General features: G+C 40.5%; 1 protein-coding gene across 7 annotated transcripts in view; it reads left to right on the forward strand.

Annotated features, from left to right (window-relative positions):
* The window catches only part of RBKS (ribokinase), an 84,878-nt gene that overhangs the window by 49,319 nt on the left and 23,494 nt on the right, over positions 1–12,065 (forward strand). For 5 of the 7 annotated variants that reach the window (XM_079110349.1, XM_079110347.1, XM_079110344.1 and 2 more), the window contains one exon: positions 2,508–2,696. In XM_079110349.1, the coding sequence (XP_078966475.1) occupies positions 2,508–2,696 (189 nt within the window). Of the gene's footprint in view, positions 1–2,507; positions 2,697–2,789; positions 3,723–11,975; positions 12,063–12,065 lie in introns of those variants that run through there. The other 2 variants (XR_013759129.1, XM_079110348.1) reach the window with 2 other exon arrangements.

Here is a 12,065-nt window from a genome sequence, read left to right on the forward strand (position 1 = left end):
GGGCTGGGGAGGAAGCTCAGTGGTAGACTACTAGCATGTGCAAGGCTCTAGTTCAATCCAGTAGTAGGAGTGGTAGTAGTAGTAGTAATAAAATAACTGAAGCAAAGTAAAATGTTAAGATTTGTTGAAGGTCCATGGTTGGTAAATTGATGCTGGTTGCATTATTTTCTATATTAAAGATTTTTTTCATTCAACAGTAGCTCTTTTAAAAGGTTTTTAGAAGGCCAGGAGTGGAGGTGCATGCCTATAATCCCAGCTACTTGGGAGACTGAGACAGGAGGATCACAAGTTGGAGACTGCCTGAGCAACTTAGCAATAACTTGTCTCAAAACAAAAAAGGAAAAGGAATAGGGATACAGCTCAATGATACAGTGACCCTGGATTCAGTCCCCAGTACTGCAAAAATAAAATTTAAATTAAAAAGAAAAAAACATTTTTAAAAGACACACGTTGATATTTTTGAAAACAGACCATCAAACTCAATAGACATAAGTGATCCCAGTAATAAGTGATCCCAGTAAAGAAGACTGATGCAATATTTATTTAAAAAAAAAATAGTATTCGAAGTTGGGCACAGTGGCATACATCTGTAATTTCAGCTACTCAGGAGGCTGAGGCAGAGGATCACAAGTTCAAGGCCAACCTGGACAACTTAGTAAGACCTTTTCTCAAAATAAAATGAAAAGGGCTGGTCAGGTAGATCAGTGGTAGAGTACTTACATGGCACATGCAAGACTCTGGATTCGGTCCCTAGTAGTAGGGGGAAAAAAAGACCTCAAAGTATAACCAACCCAGACTAAAAGGGTCTACACAAAAAAGGGTAAGAAGGGTCAAGTTAGTGAAGCCCGTGCTAACCTGTGCTACTGGAAAAATGTAAACTCAGGATGAGCAGACACTTGTGGAATGATTTATAGATGACAAAAGGATTGATTTGGGCATGTTCAGAGCATGCACAGGACATAGATCCATTCTCTGGAAGAGACATAGTTAAATTATAATATAGAAAAAAGAATTTGGTTATCTACCTTCTGAGTCAAAAGTACCATGTAATTCCTCTAGTGACTTTTAAACTGCCTGTCTCAGAACCAGAGAGGTTCCTTGGAGATGCGGAGGGTGCCTGGAGGATGAGAAAGCAGGGCTGGAGCCCCACACCCCTACTTTAACCTAAGACCTTTTATGTTCGGGGTGAGACACACCAATCCTGTGCAAGCCCCTACCCCACTTGGCAGATTGTCAGTAACACCAGGAAGGTTGCAGAGTCAGTAATACCAGGACACTGTGCTTCCGCTATCAGGGCCTCTCTTCTCTGCCTCCAGCGGCTCTGGTAGAAACAACCAAGCAAAAGAAGTGAGTAGTCTGCAGACATGAAAGGCTAGTAACTAGTTAACTAGTAACCTGAGAAAGGCACCATGGCCCAGGAGATGCCTGGAAGAATTATATCCCTAGATGATAAAATACATCGCTACAATATCAGCCCAAAACATTGGCAATGACTTTCCTTTTCTATCTTCTTCCTTTCCTCCATCTTTCCTTCTTTTGTAGAATTCCCTTTGTTCCTTCTCTTTATCATAAAAATTACGGGCTGGGGTTGTGGCTCAGTGGTAGAGCAGTTGCCTAGTATGTATGAGGCACTGGGTTCAATTCTCAGCACCACATGCAAGTAAGTAAAATAAGTTCATCAGCAACTAATAAAAAATTTTTTAAAAATTATCCCATGTGCAGAAAAGCTGGAAGAGTAATACAGTGAACACTCCTCCTGCACAGGTGTTAACATTTTGCTGTTTGCTTCTCCCTCCCCAGGTTGTATTTGAGGTTTGTTTTTATTAAAAAATAAGTAAAGCCACATTCAGTGGCACACACCTGTAATCCCAGCAGCTCCAGAAGCTGAGGCAGGAGGACTGAAAGTTCAAAGCCAGCCTCAGCAAAAGTGAGGTGCTAAGCAACTCAGTGAGACCCTGTCTCTAAATAAAATACGAAAATAGGGCTGGGGATGTGGTTGAGTGACCCTGAGTTCAATCCCTGGTAATGGCCCCCCAAGAAAAAATAAATAAAAATAAGTATTTTGTTTTCATTGAGATTAAGTTCAGTATGCATCTCCTACAAGGAACCACAATACCATTATCACACTTTTAAAAATTCTTAATAATTCTGTACTGTCATGTAATATCCAAGCCACATTCAAAATCCCTGATTGTCCCACAGTGTCTTTTAGCTACTTTTGGTCGTCGTCATCATTGTTATTGTTCTCTTTTGTGTTTATTTTCCTGCACTGGTATCCATCAAGGTTCCCATTGCATTTATGTCATGAAAAAGAAAAAAGGAGGGAGACGCTTTTTTTTTTTTTACGGTGCTGGGGACTGAACCCAGGCCTTGTGCTTGCGAGGCAGGCACTCTGCCAACTGAGCCACACGCCCAGCCTGGGAGACACATTTTTTAGAAAAGCAAACCTGGATGTGGATCCGAGTTACTCCTACTCACCACTGTTTCTTCTCCTTTGTGTATTCCAGGCTGAGATTTTAACTGGCCTAACAGTGGGCAGCCCAGCCGAAGCCGGGAAGGCTGCCGCGGTGCTCCTGGAAAGGGGCTGCAAGGCTGCAATTGTCACCTTAGGGGATAAAGGCTGCGTGCTGCTGTCACAGGCAGAACCTGTCCCAAAGCACATTCCCACAGAGAAGGTCAAGGCTGTGGATACCACGGTAGGTTTTAAACTTTAAGAATCATTTTGGGCACTTGATAATCTTTGTTTATTTAATAACTAAGATATTGTACCTGAATTTTTGGATAATAAGCTATAGGCCCAGGAAGTGATGTGGCAGAAGAGAACACCAGCCAAGCAGGAGAACTGTATCTTAATCCCTCTAACTCACTGTGGAACTTTATACAGGCCACTAAAACTCTGAGCCTCAGTTTCCTTATCAATAAAATCAGAATATCAGTAAAATTATACCTGTATTGCCTATTTCCATTTATTCAATATATAAATGTTTGTTGAATATCTATTACATGCCAGTCATATGCTAGGTGCTCAGCATAAGTACTGAACAGGCGAATTCTGTCCTGAAGCTTATACTCTGGACAGTACACAAGTAGCTGTACCTTACAAGTAAGTAAAGGAGCTAGGTGTTCAATAGTAGGCCTGTGGCTCTGCCCAGACATTTTTTGCACTGTGGAAAGATGAGAGTGTTGAGTGGAGAAGTCAGGGCTACAAAGTAGGAACGAAAGGAAACAAGTGAGAACAAAGATTTGCGGTTCCCCTCCAGCTATGAAATGAGGATTGTCTAGAGTTAAAATTTAAAAGAGCTGACTTAGAAAGTAAGTGAATTTCAGGGACAAGAAACTAGAGTTGAGAAAAAGAAAAATGTTAGGGTTTTTATTTATAAGGAACTTATATATGATTATTTATAAAATGTGTTTGGAGTTGTTTTTATACTGAAAAACCACTTTAAATGTGGATCATCATTTATCAAAAAAAAATAATAATAATAATAAGCCTGGGGGAATCAGGTGGTGTTATAGAAACAAATACATAAGTACAAGAAATACTACCTGAAATGAAATTAGTGCCCCAGTTGTCTTTCAAAACATGCATTATGGGGCATTTGATAAATTATACTTGGTCTTGTTATTCCCTTCATCTTTAGTCATTTCTGAAACCATTCAGGAACCTGAATTTGTGAGGTTCCTTGTTAGTTCAGTCTTCCATTAAACTAATACTACTCAACTCCAATGTCACCCAGGTGGATACACAGAAGTGGCTCAGCCTCTCCTTACAGTATCTATGCTAGTCACTACTCCTTTTGGTGGTAAGCAGCAGCAGGACAACTCAAACACGGGATTTTTTTTTGGTGCACACAGTTGGAAAGTTTGAAGAGACAGCAGGACATTTTCACGTGCTATCCCTGTCAGCTCTGCTTACCTTGTCCTGACCCTTGAGCTCAGGCAGGTCCTCTCCCAGTATGATCCATGGCAGCTCTAGGCCGACACCATGATCCACGTCACGTCCCCATCTCTGGTGTCAAATAAAAATCAAAGATCTCTTGTCAGAGAATGGGGAGTAGATGCAGGTCAGACCAGAGCAACTCATACCTGCCACAGAACAGTCATGTGCCAATGCACTGCTTGGGCTCGGGACTAAATTAGAAAGAAACTAGCCTTGGAAATGTTCAAATTCAAATTAATAGTACTGATCCTTAGAGTAATTGCATGTGGAAAGTTTGGACTTCATAGATCTTGACTGACTACAGCTTTGAGGATATTAAATGCAGCAATGAGCACTAAGAGAATTTGCAAATTTTGATGATACTCGTACTCTTTCTTTTGGATTCTTGGCACTTGCAGTTACTTTTTAGGTTTTAGGAAATTGAATACATTTAAAGGATAAAGATCCAAAGTCTGCATCCCCTTCAGGATAAATGTCCTTTGTTTTCTGTGGAAGCAACCTGATATAGGGGCTCTAAGACCCAGAAGACTGGAGTTCCAGCCCTGCTCCTCCTAAAATCTTACCGTCACACTTTAGCAAGCCTACTCTCTTCTCTGGGCCTAGAATATCTCACCTCCAAAGTGAACCTACTATTCAAATACCATGATCCAGAAGATCAGAGTGGGGAAGAAGTAAATCTTTTTTTTTTTTTTTTTTTTTCCTGACTCTAGGCCTTTGCTGTGGCTAGATATCTTCATTCATTCCTTCAACAAATACTAATTGAGTTTTGATTACGTGCCCCCCCCAAAAAAAGAAAGAAATAGACTATCCAATGTGTTTGAATATATCCAGTGATTTTTAGTCTTCTTGCAGAATTTGAAGATGAATTCGTAATTGGTATGTAGAAAACTGAGGAAATAGAAAACATGAGGCAGATTTTTCCTCCTAGGTCATTTGAAATCTAAGGGGGAAAAAGTATGATTCAGTAAAGTAGAATCTTTGTACATCACATGGCTATAAATGCATAATCATAACAATGTAAATGCCAATTACTGATTTAACCAAAAATGAAGATTATAATCATATTGCAAGAAGGAAGGATAAAATGAGTGTGTGTTTTTGTGCACATAAACTAAATGCTCATCTTTCGTAGTTGGAAGTCAAGAGATATTATCTAAAATGGATTTAAAAATAACAGTAGAAGCATAATACCAGAAATATAAGATAAATACCAGAAGAAACCACTGAAAGAATTTAAAGTATGTGCCTCATGGAAATGGAGAGGAATGGAGCATTTATACTTGACCTTATTTTTTTAAACTATGTACAGGGGTGGCTTTGATTTTAAAACAAAAATAACACACAATGAGACCACTTCACACCCACTAGGAAAGCCAAAGTCAAAAACAGACAATAACAAATGTTATCTAGGATTTGGAGAAATTCCATTTATAGGAACTCTTATACATTGGTGGTATGAGAGTAAGATGATACAGTCACTTTGGAAAATAGCCCAGAAGTACCTGAAAAAGTAAAATATAGACTTATGTGACCCAGCAGTTCTACTTCTTAGGTATATACCCAAAAGAAATGAAAACATGTATTTACATAAACACTTGTATCGAATATTCATAGTAGCATTATTCCAAATTAGAAACAACCCATTGTTCATCCACACATGAATGAATATACAAATTGTGATATATCCCTACAATGGAATATTATTTGACAATTAAAAGGAATACCTAGATGCTGGGATTGTGGCTTAGTGGCAAAGTGCTTGCCTAGCACGTGTGAGGCACTGGGTTCAATCCTCAGCACCGCATAAAAATAAATAAAGGCATCGAGTTTGCCTACAACTAAAAAATACATTTTAAAAAAGGAATACCTAATACGTGTTGTGAGTGTGACATAAATAAACTTCCAAAGCATTATGCTAAATGAAAGAAACGAGACACAAAGGACGCATTTCATATAATTCCACTTATATGAAATTCCCAGAATAGATAAAGCCCAGGTATGGAACAGAGATTGGTGATTCCTAGAAGCTCGGGGAGGGGATGGGTAGATAGGTTAGGGGTTTTACTCTGGAGTGACGGTAAGGTTTCAAAACTTGATAGAGGTTGTACCACATTGCAAATGTACCAAATGCCACTGTCAAATGGCTAAATTATTAGATAATAAACTATTTTTAAAGGAATAAAGTACTAATTCATGCTATTGACATGCATGAATCTTGAAAACCTCATGATAAATGGGAAAAACAGACATAAGAGACCACATACTGTATGATTCCATTTTTATGAAATGTCCAGAATAGGCATAGAGAAGGTAAGCTGAAGCTGGAGGGGTCGGGAGTGACTCTTAATGGGTATGGGGTTTGTGGTGATAAAAATGTTCTGGAATTCGTGGTGATGGTTGAATAATCTTGTGGTATACTAAAAACACTCAAGTATACCTGTTTAGAGAGTGTGTTTTGTGATATGTGAATTGTGTCTCAATTTAGAAAAAAATCAAGTAAAGCAATAACAAACAGAAAGCTCCAGGCACTTCATTCATGAACTGATATTCTCGTGATAAAGGGTCTTCCTCACTTCCTCTGAACTGCTCTGCAGAACCTGCCAGATGGGCTCAGCATCCCCCCATAGAGCGGAGGTGACACTGACAGGAAGCCAGGGGTTATTTCCTGGCTCTAGAATCTCCCTCGTCTTTTTTGGTGCTCTCCTGTCCTCTGTCCAGCACTATCCTGCTGCAGTTCCTGCCAAGCTGCACACAGCTGCTCCGCCTGCCCAAAAACCTCGTGAGGAGGCACCCACATTGGGTGAGGCTCCCCCGGGGGAGGTGTTTCCTTCGGAACGAATGGGCTCCTTCACTTTTCCATCAGGAGACTATCACTCGCTTTCAGTTTGTAACCTTCTCGCTTGTCTCCTCCTCCTCATCCCTTCGGAAGACGTCAGGGATGACACGGATGGAGAGAGCATCATTAGCTAGTTGGCATATTGTCCACTCGAGACAGCCTGCCCTAGGAGAAGCTGTTCCCCATTTTACGTCAGTGCTGCTGCAGGCTGCTATATTCAGTTTTGCTTCACTGTTAATAGTTGAATATATCACTTCTATTTTTACATCTGGTTTTGCCGTTGTGCTACAGTGAGATGATGGCACTAGCTGCAGATGTCCTCAGCTCAGTTTGGAAGACATGACAGATGTATCTCTTTTCCCATTTCTATGTTATCTGAATCTTAGCCTCAAAGTGACAGGGTGTGCATGTCCTTCCTCTGTTCTTTCTAACCTGAAGGCTTTACCTTCTTGTATTTGGGATTACACTGGATGTACATTCTGTGTGATACACACTGAAGCATGATAATATTTTAGGATTATCATGGTACCGTAATATAGTATTAGTTGTATTGCCCTAAAAGCTCTGTAAAACTCTTGATATATGAATTACTTTTCTCTATGTAAATGGTTAAGTCCTAGGATCTACAATAATACTCTCATTTCAAGAATTCAACCCATATTCTAGATCTCCCTTCTCAAGAATCACTTGCTTTATAGTAATGCAACATAATTCAGGATATATAAATAAGATGAGAGTAAACAGCAGCCAGGGGCTTTGGGGATTCATCTTCCCTATTCATTTACCTGTCTTTCTATCCATTATATTTGAGTCCTGTATTATTTAACATTGCTGACGATGCTCTAGGAATATCAGCTGAGCTGCCTGGATGCCCCCTGGGACTAGTCAGGGTTGAGAATTTGCTCCAGAGATTCCACCAGTAGGAAGTGGAGACAGTTTCTGTTGAAGTTGGAAGGAAAGCACTTTATGAGGTTATCGCTGGGTTTGACAGGTTATCTACAGATTTCCCAGTTGGTTCCTTTTTGGTGTATTCCCTGGGGTCTGGCCTTTGGCCATCCAGGCTGCTCTCAAGGGTAGGTTCCCAAGGGTGCCCCTCTAGGTTCCATCCAAAATAACAGTTTAGTCTGTGAAAGCCCAGCATCTGAGAGGTCATTATTCCCATAATTATTTTTTCCCAGCACTGGGGGTTGAACCTAGTACTGGGCTTCACACATGCTAGACAAGGGCTCAGCCACTCAGCTACAGCACCAGTTCTTGTTTCATTTTTATTTTGAGACAGGGCCTAAGTTGCCCAGGCTAGCCTTGAATTTATGAGCCTCCTCCCTCAGCCTCCCAAGTTGCTGGGATTACATCACACCTGACTCATTCCCATTCTCCCACCCTGTGCTCCATGCCACTACTGCTAGTGGAAGGTCAAGTTGGCATTGCCTCATATAATCAGAACTGATAACCGTAAGTGGTCTCAGGAGGTGTTGCCTCACCCAGGCAGCTGGCCGCATCCCTGCCGAGCCACAGTCTGCTGGGAGGACTACATACTCGGAGTTCATACGTGGGCACTGCCTCGTTAGCCTCTGGGACTGACTTCCAACTATCTCCCCAGCAGACCACACTTCTTCCCTCTCACTTCCTTCTTTCTGATCAGCACGCACTTCCTTTGCCTTTGCTAATAATTAATAGGGTTTTGAGGGATGCTGGTAGCTCAGAAGCCATTTTGTCCCTGAATAGAGCCTCTGCACATTTCTGTCCAGAAACTTGGCAAGATGTTTGGGCGTCCCTCCCTGTTCATAACTGATACTTGGGTTGAGAGAATAAAATGTTGTGGGTAAAGAATGATAGGCTCTTAGGGCTGGGGAGATAGCTCAGTCGGTAGAGTGCTTGCCTTGCAAGCACAAGGCCCTGGGTTCCATCCCCAGCACTGCAAAAAAAAAAGAAAAAAAAAAAAGAATGATAGACTCTTGGATGTGAATAGGTAACTATAAAGTAGTAAGGCTAAAAAGTGACTGTTGTCACTTACAATAGAAGTCTTACTCTATGGATACCATGTCTCCTCAAAGTTCCTTAATAAATCTGCATTTAGAATTGTTGTGAAAGCCTTCATCATTTCCTTTACCCCACTAATTGCTTTTTTGAGAATTTTTCTGCTTGTGAAGGTAATGTATTCTTGTGTTCAAGAGAGAAAGGGAGCAGATACACAGAAAGGGGTAGAGAGGAAAGTCATACTCATGACCCTATCACTTAGATGTAACCACTGTTAACCTTTTGGTTTTGGTTTGAATCCTTTTGAATCCTGCCAAGAAAATTCTTTTCTTTTCTTTTCTTTCTTTCTTTCTTTTTTTTTTTTTTTTTTTTTTTTTTTTGGTTGTTGTTGTAGATGGACACAATACCTTTATTTTATTTATTTATTTTTATGTAGTGCTGAGGATGGAACTCAGTGCCTCACTCATGCTAGGCAAGTGCTCTACCACTGAACCTCAACCCCAGCCCAAGAATCCTTTTCTTCTATGCACTTTCACATTCTATTTAATGTCCACTAACAACAAATTTGGATAATTACAACATTAAGGAATTAATGTGTATAATTATGAGAAGGTTTTACAAATCAAAAAAATCAAATATTTCTCTAGAATAATACAAAATTGCTCACAGAAAAGTAATACAAATTAATGAAGAAATGAGGCCAGCTCAGTCTTATTAGAAACCAGGAATATACAGATTAAAATAACAGTGAGATCCACTTTGTTGCCCGTAAGATTGGCAAAAATTAAAGGCTGAACCAGCATCTTCCTATAATCTCAGTGACTCAGGAGGCTGAGGCAGGAGGATCATAAGTTTAAGGCCCACCTGGGCAACTTAGTGAAACCCTATCTCGAAATAAAAAGTACTGGGAATGGAGCTCAATGGCAAAGTGCCCCTGGGTTCAACCTAGTACAAAAAATAAATAAGAAAATTAAAATTTAAAAAATCAAAGATTGATAATGTCACATTGCAAATAGATCAAAAACATACTCTCATATCATATATTCTGATGGAAATATAAGTCCATACAATGTTTCCAGTGGGTCACTTGAGAATATCAATTTTTAAAATGTACTTTTCCATTGACCTAGTAAATCTCCTTCTAAGAGTTTATCATACAGATATGCTCACTACACAAATATTTGCTTAAGAATGTTTGTTTCAACTTTGTAATAAAGAAAAACTGAGAAAACAGGTCTACGTTATCATCGGTAGGAGGTGGTTAAATAATCATAGTATGGCGCCATTTACTTAAAAGCAACTCTCCAGCTATCTAAAAGTAAATGCATATTTTAAAATCTAGAACAAACCTCACTGAACTGTTTTGATCATTATTTATGGGAAGGGGGATAATTTGGTGGGAAGGTATGGTAAAGGAGGACTTTTGCTTTCTGTTTTTCCGCAAGCCTGTATTTTTCATGTATTACTTTGTAACTTGGACTTTGGGACATAGCCAAAGCTGGTTGGAGGCCACATCTAGCAAACAAGATAAGTGCAATTATTTCTCCAAGGGTGTGCTGAGCATTATCTTCACAAATTCTCTTCACACAGGAGCTAGTGATCCGTCACAGTTTACTCTTGGCCTCACAAGGAACCTCTCTACCATTCCAGAATCTCTTTGTGACTGGACCAAGTAGCCCTTTGACTTAGGACAGCTTAGAATGGCAAGACTCCTGCTGTCAGAGAAACTGATCTGCATCACCTTCAGATTCAGGACCCTGGAGGCTCTGGATATTTCACCACATACGTTGACAGTTTTTTTCTTTTCTTTCTAAAGAAAGTTTCCTCAAAAATATGTTACTATATACAGTCTCCTTGGAAATATCAGGATAAATGTCAAAGCTTCACTGTTTCTGTTCGTCATTCAAATGTACGACTGATCTTCAGAGAAACTTTCCTCAAATTTTCTTTCTGAATGAATCGACTTATATATCTCAGTTTAACTCTTCAACTCTCATTCTCACAATTAACGATATATTGAATGATCTGAACTTTGGCTTTTGCCACACTTCTTGAATTTGATTAATGGGTGACCAGGAGGAGTTGAAAAAGGGACCAGGCCAGAGATGATGTCTCACTTTTAAGTACTTAAATTTTAGGGTTAGTTGGTTTGTTTTTGTATCAGGAATTGAACCCAGGGTCGCTTTATCACTGAGCCACATCCCCAGCACTTTTTTATATTTATTTAGAGACGGGTCTCGCTGAGTTGCTAAAGGCCTTGCTAAATTCCTGAGGCTGGCTTTGAACTGATGATCCTCCTGCCTCAGCCTCCCAAGCCACTGGGATTACAGGTATGCACTACGTGCCGGGCGTTAGGTACCTCATATTTAGGCTCCTAATAGTACATCTACTTCACCTTTCAGCTCCCTCTCATTTAAAACAGTCCAGAGTGGAACGGCAGTGGAGGGAGGGAGGAACACGTGACACAGTGCTACAGTCTAAATTGTGCCCCCACCAAAATCCACATGTCGAAGGCCTGTCTCCCATGTGACTGTATGTGGAGATAGGGCCTGTACACAGGTAATTAAGGTTGAATGAGGTCGTGGGGGGAGGCTGATTCAATAAACATGTGAAAAATAAATAAGCCACGTGAGCACAGAGCAAGACAGTGACCACCCACAGCCCAAGGGAAGAGGCCTCAGAAGGAAACCCACCTTGCTCTGATCTTGGACTTACCAGCCTCCAGGACTATGGGGAAAAAAGGTACTATTGTGTAAGCCACTCGGAGTGTAGCATTTTGTTATGGCAGCTCTAGCAGACTAATGCACAAAGGAAGCAAGTAAACCCATTTTGGAAGTGACCTAATGTGAATGCTGGAAAATCACCTGTCCTGGAAGGAGAAAATAATCAGAGGAAAACCAACAGGATCAGCCTAGTCACCTTTTTAGTGAAATGTCTCAAGCATTTGAATATGGTTCAGCTGTAATCATCAGCCCTGTGGCTAAGGACAGATGGTGTCCTGAGTTCTGACCCTGCCTGAGACATCAACTGGCCAGGCCACTTTGGGCAAATGACTTTTCATGTTTGGGGCTCATGTTTGCATCCAATCATGACTTGTCTGGAGTGGGTGACCTCTGAAATTCCTTAGTCCTTAGAACACAAGCATTCTTTGGACTGATAATAAAAGCGGGTACTGCTTGTCAGGCATCAGGTTGGACTATTGGCATTTCCTCCCATTCTCAGAACAACCCTGCAAGAGGGATTCTTGCCTGATTTAGAGAAGAAGAAACCGACTCCGGGTTGCTTGACCTGCCTGGGGACATACAATTGGTG

The sequence above is a fragment of the Sciurus vulgaris genome (genome assembly GCF_902686455.1).
Source record: "Sciurus vulgaris genome assembly, chromosome: 14".
NCBI lineage: Eukaryota > Metazoa > Chordata > Mammalia > Rodentia > Sciuridae > Sciurus > Sciurus vulgaris.